This window comes from Notothenia coriiceps, unplaced genomic scaffold, assembly GCF_000735185.1.
Source record: "Notothenia coriiceps isolate Sejong01 unplaced genomic scaffold, NC01 NC01_scaffold00012620, whole genome shotgun sequence".
Classification (NCBI taxonomy): Eukaryota; Metazoa; Chordata; class Actinopteri; order Perciformes; family Nototheniidae; genus Notothenia; species Notothenia coriiceps.
Window position 1 is genome coordinate 488,581 of NW_011345321.1, and position 13,253 is coordinate 501,833.

The following is a 13,253-nucleotide window of genomic DNA, read 5'->3' on the forward strand; positions in this document are numbered from 1 at the left end:
TTTTCATTCCCAGGCCAATTCACAGCCTTCCTCTTCTTTGCTGTTAGGGGCGGGCTTTCCACTCGCAGCTCAAACTTCCTCTGTAGAACAACACCTGATAGCAGTAGCAGCACACATGTAGTCACTATTCATCATGTCAATGTGAGAGACCTGCGTGGGAGTCAGGGGTCCTCTGTAAATACCGTTTATTACAATCTTCCTGACATACAAGCAGTTCATGTTGTGTTTTCATAGAGCTGTTTACCCACTCATTTGACAAGGATGCTGCTCCTCGCCTGCATCAGGCTTTGCATTTCCAGGCCCTTCCTCTAAAGCCATGGCCAAGCCCTGACCCAGGATCCCTCTCCCCACTCCTTCCACTGAGGGGAGGAGTATCTGGGGATCACGGGGCACAAAGTGCTTGAAGCCTGTGTCTTTGTTGGGGCAAGCAGGGAGAGAACACCCCCAGCAGATACGCTGACAATCTCATGGGAGCAAGAGAAGAAGTTGAAGCAAGAAAGTGCACCCTTCAAACTTTCCAGTGCAGTGCTAGGAATTCTATTTTTTCTCAACAAAGATTTATACATATTTATACAAGCCCAAATACTGATAGGAAGGTGGTAGGGAAAAAAAATCTTGGAATTGCAGAGGTAAACTATATGTAAATGCCATAAAGTAATAGACTTGTAGTGCAAATCACACCATTTTATCTTTAATTTTGCTTTCGTACCCTCCCCTCTCCCCCCATCCTCTTTCCTCTGGCTTAAAGGTGCATCAGAGATATGCATTTAAGCATATTCAGAACACGGGGCGTGAAATTAAATGTGTGGCAGAGTGAGAAAAATATACAGACGCTGGAGATGCCTTAAAAATAGTCATTTATGCAGATGGAGAGGAGTGAAATCATTTGCAATGGGATGACCCTCTCTCCAAGCATTTCTCCCCTCACTGTTCTTCCCTAATCTTGCACTGTATCTTCATTTTTCATTGAACTTGCCAGTTTGCTGCTAAGCAGCCTTGTAGATAAGGCAAAGTGCTAAAAGGAGACGACAGAAGGAGCTCAGTGGGCCCGTTTCTATTGCACTTTCACCCAAGGCAATGGGCAGAATTTAACGGATTCCTTCCAACATATGTTTTTGCCAGATAAGTAAACAGTGTGTGTCGGAAATGAAAAAAAAGCATTTGCAATTTAATGACATTACAGCTCCCAGCTTAGCCCGCCGTGCTGCGAGGCGAGGAGCAGAGAAAGGGGAGAGCGGAAGAATGGAACCGGGTGTCATCAATGTTTTTTTTTCTTTTCCCTTGCAAGAAGCAGCACTGAATTCTTCTTATTCTTTTCAAACCCCTTCCCTTCTCCATCCCTTCCTGCTATTTTGTTCTCTTGCCCATAGTTTCCTCGCCTTTGTTGGAATGAAATTATCTATTATTTTATTCAGAAAAACTTGCCATCCCCTGCCATTCCACCCTCTCCAGCATCTGATTCTCTCCGATTTCCTGAGCTAAAAACACATCTCTCTTTGGCCATGGGTGCTCTTCCTCTCTCCTCTTCTCCCTCTCTCTATCTCTCCTCCACATCCCCCCCCCAACCCTGCTTCCCCTCCTTTGTCTGGCTTCATCAAAGTGCAATAGATGCTTGGCACAATAAAGAGTAGCAAGCCTCCATGTTGTCACAACGTTCAGACCTAATGTGAGGAGCAGATGAGTAGGAGAGAGGATCCCCTCAGAGTGAGTCTATATTTCAGTGGCAGTGAACGATCCATCCATCCCACGTGAAACTCAGTGATTTCCCTCCTTTCTCCCTGCCGGCTGTCAGGCAGCTGCCTTATTATAGAAGGCTAATTGTGCAGGAAAGCAGATTATGAGAGTGGCAGGATGTACTCCTTGACCATGTGCTAATGTGATGACAAGTTTGGGGACCCTCTAAGCAAAAAGCGTCGCACGCCAGGGCACTTTTGGCACTGGCTATAATCTGCCTTTGGTATTAACTCAGCAAACCGGCTTGTTTGAGTATGGATCAATCGCTCGCTCATTATTTTTACAAGAAAGCTTTATATTCAAGGCGCTTTCCTGGTGTTGATCTCTCATTAACCATGCTATGAAAATGCACTGGCAATCCCTGTGTAAGGGATACGTCACCCCCAGGGCCCAGGCTTGCAGAAGCATGTTAAGGAGAAGAAGGGGCAGGAAATGTGGGTCAGTTGCCTTAGCCAAAACTTGAATTTCAGGTTTTGCTTAAAGCCCCCCGCTCGGCTTTTCTCTTTTAATGTGTTTTTGTTTGGCGGTGTTATGTTTTAAATGTCAGCCCCGGAGCTGTCCAGCAATTTAGGAGGCACAAAAAGCCATGTCTCAGTATCGCTTCCAAGTGTTCATGTTACCTCTGTAATCGCTGCTGGCTGCAACATTACACACTCTCCATTCACTCGTGGTCTTTTATCAACCCTGAGTGTATTGACTGTACAGGCAAAAGGTTAGATAGGGTCAGAATGAGGTGATAATATTACAGGACAAATAGAAATGCCTGATTTGCCGTGTTGAGTGGAGATATGCGATTATTACCCGCCTGCCACTAAACTAACTTATTTATCTGAGCAGAAAAGACCTGACATGTGACACTGGATGCTAAATCTGCATGAATTGAATTAGCTGTCAAGATGTATTGTGCATCAAATTAAGGGGGGAAATATTTCAACCTGTTTACACATTTCTTATACAAACATCCAACAATCCACGGTGCTCAGACATCCGTTTGTCTGACAAGAGATCATGATGCATGTGCTATGAAAAATAGAGGATTTTGCCATATTTGGCTTCAGTGTGCTGGCATGGTGAATGACGCAACAGGAAAATGAACCTGACAGCACCAGGCAGCGGCTCGGCATTTCCTTTGCGCCCTACATACACACATATCTTATTATTGCTCTACAGCTATGTATATTTTTACACCTGTCTGCACTGATATCAAAGTGTAGAGCTCTGCTTTTAGACATTCAAGTTTATTTGGGACTCCTGTAAGAGTTTGTATGGTTGCCATCTCCTTTAAAAAAAAGTGTTGCTATTCCAAGGGTTTCATACCATTTTAAAAAGACCTGTCAAAGGGCAATGTTCCACTTGACCCAATTTAATGTTTCATACAAACAACTGCAGTGTGTTAAAATGTAAAGGCTGAAATGTATAGTCGCATGTAGCAACATTTCAATGTAATATGCTATTATTATTATTCATACCATACTTGTATACATGGCCTACTGTGGCTCATCTGGACAGCTTTTTACTTTGAAAGAGAAGAGGCTGAATCTTACATGCAGAATACAAAAAAAAGCATTTAGAGAGGAGGACCTCTCAGTGGCGAGGTACTTCAGCAGCTTCTATAGCCTTGTAACATTTTCATTAGCAGCACAGTGAGAGTGAAGGCCAAACTTGTGATTGCTTTCTCTGTTTCACATCCTTTTATAGATCCATTTCATTCTCCCCACACACAAGCAGACAAAGCAAATATAAATGCAATGTTCGAAAGTCATTACTTTCAATGTAACCCTTTCTGTGGTAACAAAGAACATGGAAAATGTCCACTACACAATATGACCAGGCACAGCGTGATGATGGGGCTAAAGACTGTGGGATGTCTGAAGGACCCCTGCACGTGACGTCTGGTAGGAGCATTCATAATAGATTTGTTCTGAGGATCTTCGCTTTACTTTCCAATTAAGGTATGAAGTCATGCTCCTTCATCAGTATAAGTAATGGCACATTTCATGAAGCAGCCATGTTTTGAGATGAAAGACGCTGTTTGCATGTTTTGGCTTTTCTGCAGACTGTGATAAGGTGCTCGTACAAATGATTGCTTTGCTGTCATCAAGGTACACGCACTTGCCTTCTTTATATCGTCATTAGTGAGGCATCTATATGGTTGTTCCAGTGCATTACACCCTGGCTGCAAAACTGTGTTTGTGGAGAAAAGCAGCGACAGACATGAGATCAATGTCAGCTCGACTAGACACCATTACACTTGACACTTTAAAATTCAATACCATAAACAGCTACGAAGAAATTGCCTTCTGCAATATGGACTGGAATCTCTTTAACAAAAAAGTAGTGCACGAAAAATAACAAGCCGCCTTCCACTGATAGAGACAAAATACAAGTTTCCATCCACTGAATGCATTATCCAGTACTCCAACATTTCAGTACACGAAGATTAGCTACGGAGCGACATATCATTTGGCAATGATCTATTTTGCCACCGTTAATTACAACAAGTCTGCGAAATATGACAGCTAAACCGCGGTTTCACAATACAGGGTGTGAATCCCAAATCAAGCTTTGCACACCATAATCCTGTTAAAATGTAATAAATAATCCCTGTGAATTAATGTTGGCAATATTTCATTTTAATATGATTTTGAAAAAACAGGAGAAAGAGGGGAAATTGATGGCATTACAGCTCACTCACTTCAAGTGTGGTTGTGAGTGTGCAGGAGGAAATCATTGCTTCTCATTAAAGGTGCAATCTTCGAGCCCTGCAGATCTTTGTTGTAATAACTGGGGGAAATAATCTCTTTATTGATAGGCACATGTAGCAGAAAGTATGCCAACTGACAGGTACTTATCTTTTGCCTGTGTCCTGTGTTATAGAAAGATATCATTCTTTGTGACTGCCCCTCGGGGCATCAGCTCTTCAACTTCATTATTTCTACTTATGATAGATATATTTTTTCATGAAAAACCTGCAAATTAATACGAGAGCCAGCAATCTCTGCCAGCGGTCATTTGGAAATGGAACAAAAAATGTCATGTCAGTTTAAAGAACATTTTTTAAGGCTGTTCACTGACATTATTCTAATTTATTGATGGATTCATAGAATAATCCTATGCCTCGTGTTTTGGGTTATTAACTTAATGATTTCAGTGAGTACCCAGCAGCTAGAGGATCTTTTGAAAAAGACTAATCGTGTCAGGAATTCAATTGTGTCAGCGGCAACATCTGCACTTCTTTTTCCTCAAGTAAAAACACTTGTCCTTGTATGTAGTATTCTCACATTAAAGTGTGTATTTTCAAACCAGCCTTGTCTTATATTCATGCTTGAGCAGGAATTGTGAAATGATTCTGCTTGTTATAAAACTGAATCTGAATAAAATAGTTATTAGTGCAGTTAGTTCCTTTAGACAGCAGTGGGAGCTTCAGAGTCTGCTTCTCAAGTATTTCCTTCTGTATTAAACTGACTTGGAAACACCAACCTCAAAAAGGTTTTCTTCTATCTGTTTAGAAAGACCTCAGACTATGTAGATTATTCTTAAAATAATCGTCCCGACTTTTTTAGATTTTGTGGGGGCATGGATATTCCTTGTTAATTTACTGATAAGAAAAGTAAACGCTTGTGTTTGACATTTTACTTCCTCATTGTTCGGGGTTCCACACATTTCATATGCAAAAATAATGTAAAATAATTCAATTAAACTTTTTTTTTGTATTCAATATATGTTTCCTATGTGTTTTATTTTCTTCTGAGTTAATAATATCCAATATATTTAGGGGCCAGGAGGCAAAGTGGTTTCTCTTTGCTTTTGCCAAACTATGGGATTGACCATTTGAGGAAGCAGACTTAGTAAAACAATTTAATACAAGCTTTGGTATTGCACCAAAGAATAATATGTTTCAATTTAAATATGTTATAAAGTTATGTATGAGGAAATGCATATATTATTTTTTGCCAAATTGTCATAAACAGACAAGTTATTTTATTTCAAGTTAATGAGATGCCAGAGAGGTTTCATTTTCTGCTATAATCCTCTTGTTGACAAGCTATGTAAAAGTCCAATTAAAGTAATATAAAATTCTGACAAGTGTGTTTGTGAACACCCTTATTCGGGATTTGGGAGAAATGCTGCACACAAAGTCAGATATAAATGATGTAAAAGTAAATTGTACATAGCTGACATCCCGAAAAGATCTAACGTGTAATATTCTGTAATTTAAATAAATAAAAAATATAATAATTGTATTTGAATATATTTTCAGCTGTTACAAAGGACCCTGATTTCCAAGCCCCCAAACAGAGCAATAGACTCAAAGGAGATCATCTGTTTTACCCCCAACAATATGTGTTCCTAAACCAGCAATTACAGGGCATTACTGTATGTTTCCATATAATGTCTATGATTTCATCAGCTACGATCAGGACATCAAAAATAAATAAATATTCTACTCATTCAAGAAGCGTCCTGAAATGCATTTAACATAGTGATAAATAAGAGCTGGGCTATGTTATTGTTTCTATCTCAGAAGCATTAACGCCAGACAATCTACCAGACAACTAAGAGGGCAGATCACTCGTCTCACCTGCAAAACTCTGGATTACCTCAAACACCCCCCTACCCCCACCCACCTGCCCCCTATCTAATTCAAGCGTTCCTCCCTCTGAACTCCAGCAGGGGTCCATCGACATATTGCATTATGTACTATTAAACAAACTTGGACTTCTTAAAGCAGAGTCAGACTTCAGAGGCTGTGGCATGTTTATAGGCATGGTCTGTACAGTACACAGAGATTTCTCATTTCTCTTGGTGACCTTGGGCACAGTGACATGAACGGTTTTGAGGCTTTGATTTGCCACGTTGAGGGGTTGCGGAAAAGGTGCAATGCAAGATAATTTGGGCATTTTTTTCCCTCCTGGGAGCATAGAAAAGTAAGAAATACAGCACTTCATACTCTGGAGATTACAGGTAATATGGCACACAGCCTTCATAAACATTCTTGACCCAACCTGATGATGGAGATATTGCTCCAGGTGAGACTTTTCACACTTTGATTTGCCTAAAATGAAATGGGGAAGTCAGTGATCAAGACCCTTTGAGGTTCCTCGAGAAGCCAGCACTGGCTGAATATCTCCCAGCGCTGCACACAGCACACATGCTTTAACAACCAGGTTAGCAAGAGGCATACTCCTGCAAATAAACAGAGAAAATATCCTCAAAGAGATGATATTGATGTATTATTCATGTCAGAAAAAAAATCTAAAATGATCCATCTCAAGCTATTGAAGCCAGGTGATAATCCACATGCTTGTGGGGCAGCCCTGGGCGAATTAGGGATGAGGAAGCCATTGTACTTCCCTCTAAGGTCAACATGGTTGAACCGGTGATACATATGTATGTTAATTTGCCTAATCTCACTTCTACAAATGTCTTACAGGCACATAAAGGGTTTAACACTAAGACATAATGATATCAGGGCATCATACGGGGGGCTTATGAAAACATGGGGCAGCCATAGCTTTAAATCTTCTATAGAAACCTTTAAACCGGCTGTCAAATAGCAAGACAAGTGCGGTAAGGATTTCAAATTTTATTTTCTTAATACAAAATTAAAAAATTAATTCCCCAGTTAAAGTTAATCTACAGTCAATATATATAAAAACACGCGTAGTACCAGAGTTTAAATCACTGATTTAAATAAAAAAGACTTTGCATCATCTAGCCATATTGTGTTTATATATATATATTCTCATATGTATGCATATTGTGTTTATATGCATATTGTGTTTATATAATACACTGGTTTTTATTGAACCTATAGGTTCAATAAAAACCACTGACAGTGTCATCACTTCAGAACTGGATTTCCTGTTGGCTCTGAATTAGACAGAAATCAATAAATATGCAACTAAATTCATACGAAGACTGCTTCTGTAGATCGACTATTCTTTTTAAACACTCTCACTTTATATGTGTTTAACACTCTCCTAATGCCAAGAAGAAATTAAGTTATATTTGATACTTGACTAATACTTAATGGCTAGTTTATTTAAATGTGTTAAATTAAACAACATTTTTATTTAATGTTTTCCTGCCCGCTTGAGTTTATCCTGTGTTTTGACAAGAGTTCAAATTGTATAGCAGCTTTTACATCAGGTCAGATGTTTATCACAATGTATCTATCATCTATAACCACATAATATTTAGCAACTAATTGTGTGGATTGAAAGAAATTAAGGTTATCAGGCCATATGTAAATTAGTTATTGTAAAAGTTATTCCTTGACAACAATTTAAAAAAAACACAAGCTATTTAAGCCTGTTTAAGGTGAAAAAACAAAAGTAAAGGGAGGCTGAAACCCTGAGAAATCTACATAATTTTGGTTGAATATAAATATTTGTATCTTAACTGAAATCCTGTGGGAAACAGGTTGTGTTGACCCTGATTTATTGAGGAATTTAAATTCAGGAGTGAAAAACATTTTAAAAGAAAAAGTTTTCTCCTACTTATTTCCATAGTTGCATCTCCACCTTTCCCATTCAGTTCCCATCTTAGAAAAAAACAAAACATAGGCTATCCATTCAAAAGGCATTTAGTCCATTTCTTTCTTGCCCGGTAAACCTATTCATCAATTGTTCTGTCTTGTAGATTGCATTCTAATGCTAATCTAGCGTGTTAAATATCTTTTTGTTCCCCTTTCACCGTTTTGTCATTCAGTTTATCCAGTTTTGGCCACCCATTTTATTTATTTATGCGCCTGCTTCTATTCATGCGCTCATGTATTTTTTATTATGTTGTTTCACTGTCATGCAGTGTCAACTCACTCTATTCAATGTGGGCTACTTGAAGGGCTTGCAGGGACAAAGCGTGTACACATTGCAGTGCTATTCACTCCGGCCAGCTGGATCGGCTGAAAAAACCTTGTGAAAAGAAATCCTCCACAACGGACACAGAAGAAGTGCACAATGCTAACAGTTTTCCAAATACCACTGATTGCTTTCATCACAATGAGGGAAAGCAGCCGCTTTTGCTGAGCTCCACTTCAACAAACAACACTCTCACAAAACCTCCCAACCCACGTTTTGTTCCCAGACAAAACCTCCTCGACCGTCTAAACGCTCCCAGAGTAGAAAAAAAGTTCTTTCAGCTTTCTTCCCCTTTTCCTCCAGAAGAAAAAAATATAATAAAAAGGCAAAAGAAAGAGAAAGAAATGGCCACTGACTGAACTCGTAATGCAAGTTTCTTACAGACAGGACGACCTTGTCTGTTTTTTGATCAGAAAGCTGTTTTACCATTATACCTATAATTATTTAAAAGTTAGCCTTGATACACGTTGATACTCAAATGTATTTAATTTTGTGGCATAAAGCAAAAATAACATTGCACAATTTCAGTATTCATAAAAAAAATATATAGGCATGGCCTCAAAGGCACTTAATAACTTAGAGAAAATAATCTATATTTTCTTTTGAAAAACTCTGAACCGATATTTTCCAGACTGTAAATGAAACACAAGGTCACTTGCGCGTTCTTTTCGGGGCCAAGAAGGAAGTTCCGTGGAGAGAAGTGATCGGGGTGTTACAATGGAGAACAGAGTTCTGAAAGGGTTTAATTAACCGTGACGGAGATAATTATCCCTGGACTGTCCAAATTAGTTTTGCATAATCGCTCTGATCCTTATGAATTAATCTCTCAGTGTAACATAGGAGGGGCAGTTTGCTTAAACAACAATACAAGTTATAGATCTAATATGAAATGCAGTGCACCAACACCTTCTACATGTACGCGCACGCGAGATCGTGCACTCTTTAGAACAGGTGATCAGCATGTTTTTGTTTCTGTCCACGAGCCTTTAATTAATATTAAATGAACTTTGTTTTTCTTTTCAGACTTGGGTGCGCACAGACACTCGGCTCAGGTTTTTTTTAAAGCCTCAAAGAAGAGCTTGTTCTGCAGCTTAAAAGCAGCTCTTTTTTCTTTTTCGACCTTGCATGGGAAAAGAAAGCTCAGAGTACTACACAGTTTTATCTTCCCTCCTATTCACGATTAAAATTGTGATAAATAAGGTTTTGGCTTTTGATTACAATGGGCTGATTTAGATTTCCCCCCAGTATTGCCATTCAAAGCGCGGACAAAAGCGGCCTGTTGAGGATACCTTACACTTCACCTGGACTGAGGAGCAGGAAAAGAAAAGATAACCATCTTGTTCATCTCATCAAGAACTACAGCTGCGATTCCCTTCCGTTTAATCCGAATAGGCTTTATTGTAGTCCTTCGCTCAACAAGTGAACAGTATTGAAGTACATAACGGAGGTTAAAGAAAACACAAAACATACAAATTCCATAAGAGTTAGTTAAAAAGTATTTTTTCTGCTGCACATGATACGAGGAGTGGGTGGGTGATGATCAAGAAATGATGAACTCCTTGAACAAACTTCCCCTTGCATTTAAATTGTAACTTTTTTACAGTTTGAAGTGAAAAAAAGGTTTAATAAATCAAACCCACTGAAATTGAATATCCCATTGAAAATAAATTACATCCTCAACGTTTCATGTGCAAATATTACAGAACTAGTCGTGTCCTTTTTAAAATTGTCTGGGTCACCATCCACTAAACAATAAATATTACAGACATCTATAAAACGGTTTAAAAACTCAAAATATACACAGCACTTCTAGTGAAATGCGTAGGTTCCTGGCCCTATCTCAAACACTAAGCCTATAACGGCAAATAAACTAGAGTCATTTTTATCTGTACACATTTACAGTCATACAGAACAGGAGAAATGTTGTGAGAAATCCTCCCTGATCCATTAATTACAACCCATTAGCCCCGATGTATCTGAGAGAAAATCCTGTGATTATGGTCAGTGTGTATGCTGCCTTTGATTCCAACAGGTTAGGCAAAGCAGGTGCAACTTGCAAAAAATAGAAATCAAATGGTGTACCTTTCAAAATGGGTTTTTCACAAAATGCTCTGATACCCTTTCCTCAAATGTTTGCCATCCTTTAGTCCTTCCCCTGTGGGCTGTGAGAGGTGATGGCTGCTGGGTAATAATAGATTAGAGAGTTCTCTAAATAAGCAGTACCTTAGATAAAGGCATTAATCAATATACATACACATGTGATATCTGAGACGACGAGCACTTCATCACATGAACAAGGTTTGTGCATGCATAATAAAACTCTTGCATGAATAGCTTTTTTTTTAGTTTGTTTTTGTTTTCACATTTCATTTTCTCAGAAGTCCAACGCGGGCCTTATCATAATGCTGCAGCATATGCAGGGTACGGTTCAAGTTGAGGTTTTCCCATCCCGGGGAGTAAGATGTATGCTAAGGGCGGCTGCAGTCCTGCTGTGGGCCAGCCCGTACAGTTACAAGGGATCATGTAGCCTGGGTTTCCCGGGGACGGGTGTGAGTGAGTGTGGGCGTGCGTCCCACCAATGCCAGTCCCGAAAGCCGCGCTTCCCGGCGGGTAGCCCAACGGAGACCCGTACGGAAACGAATGCGGAGAAAGCTCAGTCATCTTGGATCCCAGGTCAAAAAAGGAATAGGGGTTTGACATGGAGGGGTTGAAGAAGACCCTCGCCGCTGCGGCCGCCGCTGCCGCTGCTGCCTTGTCCGGGTGTCCCATGAGGGACTCATGAAGTCCAACGGAAAGCCCGTTAACTTTCAGCGCGTCGTGCTCCCCGAGGTTGTAGGGCACAGGGAAAGAAAACTTATCTTTTTTCATCAGAGTCTTGGGCTTCCGTCTCGGTCTGTATTTATAGTCTGGGTGTTCCTTCATGTGCATCGCTCGCAGTCGTTTGGCTTCGTCGATGAATGGCCTCTTCTCAGACTCGCTGAGAAGTTTCCACTCCGCTCCTAATCTCTTGCTGATCTCGGAGTTGTGCATTTTCGGGTTTTCCTGAGCCATTTTTCTGCGCTGGGCTCTGGACCAGACCATGAAAGCATTCATCGGGCGTTTGACGTGATCCATTGGTTTAGACATGTTGGCACAAACTCTATCTGTAAGAATAACATTTGGAAAATAATTTTAAGTATACACAACTTGCCAAATCTGAACAAAACCACACACAAAACTCATTTAGAAAGTTGTGAAATACAGTTGTGTTAATTTAAACTATACAACAAGTGAAACTCCTGTTTTGGCTACTTACTTAGACTTCAGTTCTTCATCCCTCCGATGAATATCGTCAGTAAAGTACAAGTGGCAGCGTCCTTACGAAAGCTCAACTTATGTTTTCTGCTCCATGGTGGAATCCACCGGTGATACGCCTTTAGCAAAGAAGAGAAGAAGAAAAAAAAGCTGTCTTGTTTTCCTCCCGTCGCCAGAGACTTCCGACCACCACTCAGCAGCTGCGTTTACGCGAATGGATGAGAACTCCCGCTTGCCCCATGTGAAATACAGGATTGTGTGGCAGGTAGTGAAAGTACCACTGGCGCATGCGCAGTTGGCACGGAGTACGCAGGCGACTTGCTGAATGATTTTTGAAAAATCCCACCCTGTTTGAACGGGAAACGCTTCTTGTGGTATTATATATCTTCATTTATTAATCTCATTAGCTTCATATTCTCAATTCATTTAGCTAATGAGAAACTTGTCTCATTGGAATCGTTCAGTTTAATCACAGTAATTAAACATTTTTAAAGAGACAGGTGCACCTGACATACCTGAGGGTGGCAGCACGTATAAGCATCTCACTGATACACTGACAGTGAACGCAGCAGACAGGTTCTGGAAGTTCAACTTACATTGAATCTGAGCCATCAAACACTTAATTGAACTCTCCTTTATTTACAACATTTATTATTACACGCCTGTTTCATTTGTTTACTTGACAATCTGGTGTCACTCCACTTTCTCACCTTTCATCCACTGTCCCTCTGCCTGTCTCTTCCCTCACCCATCCGCGGCACAAAGTAGGCTAGTGTGTAAGAGGTAAAGAATGTCTTCTTTAATTTTCTGATATTGTGGCATTTGTCGTAAATACTCAAATGCTGAGGAGGTCTGAAGTGTTTCTAATCGCGCTTGGTGAAATTAATTACTTTCCTGAAATCCCCCTTTTCACTTTCACTTCAAAGGACTTTCCCAAGGGCAGCGAATCGACAACTGAAATTAGGTTGTCGAATATTCAACTAAGCAATTACAGTTATCTGCGGGACTTGTTGAGTAAATTGTAGGTTTAAGTGGTTTGTTCTCGCACCTTCCCCGTTGTACACAATTATATATGTACAAAAAAGGAAATAGAGAAGGGCTGTATCGAACAATATTATAAATCAGGAATTAGGCTTTAGGTCGAGCGTTTAAATTAGGATATAAATGGATGTCAAATTAAATTTACTGTAGACTTACTGTTGTTCTTATTTAACGGATTAGCATAATCTAAGGACAGTTTATACAACACACAATGTTGAATTGTTATTATTATAATTATGATTATAATAAAATACAAATATTGTAAACATAATGTATATTTTAACAAGCATATTATTGGAAGTGTGGAAGTTGAGTGATGAC

General features: G+C 39.7%; 1 protein-coding gene across 1 annotated transcript; it reads right to left on the reverse strand.

Annotated features, from left to right (window-relative positions):
• Positions 1-9,970: 9,970 nt before the first annotated feature.
• Positions 9,971-12,113, reverse strand: sox21b (SRY-box transcription factor 21b). The gene is made up of 2 exons (XM_010773542.1): positions 11,893-12,113; positions 9,971-11,740 (listed from the first exon to the last, which is right to left on the reverse strand). The coding sequence occupies exon 2, from the start codon at positions 11,721-11,723 to the stop codon at positions 10,995-10,997; it is 729 nt and encodes a 242-aa protein (XP_010771844.1). The 5' UTR covers positions 11,724-11,740; positions 11,893-12,113; the 3' UTR covers positions 9,971-10,994.
• Positions 12,114-13,253: the final 1,140 nt, after the last annotated feature.

Bases quoted from the DNA above. Each gene is read 5' to 3' on its own strand.
- sox21b (XM_010773542.1), bottom strand. From the start codon at position 11,723: ATGTCTAAACCAATGGATCACGTCAAACGCCCGATGAATGCTTTCATG.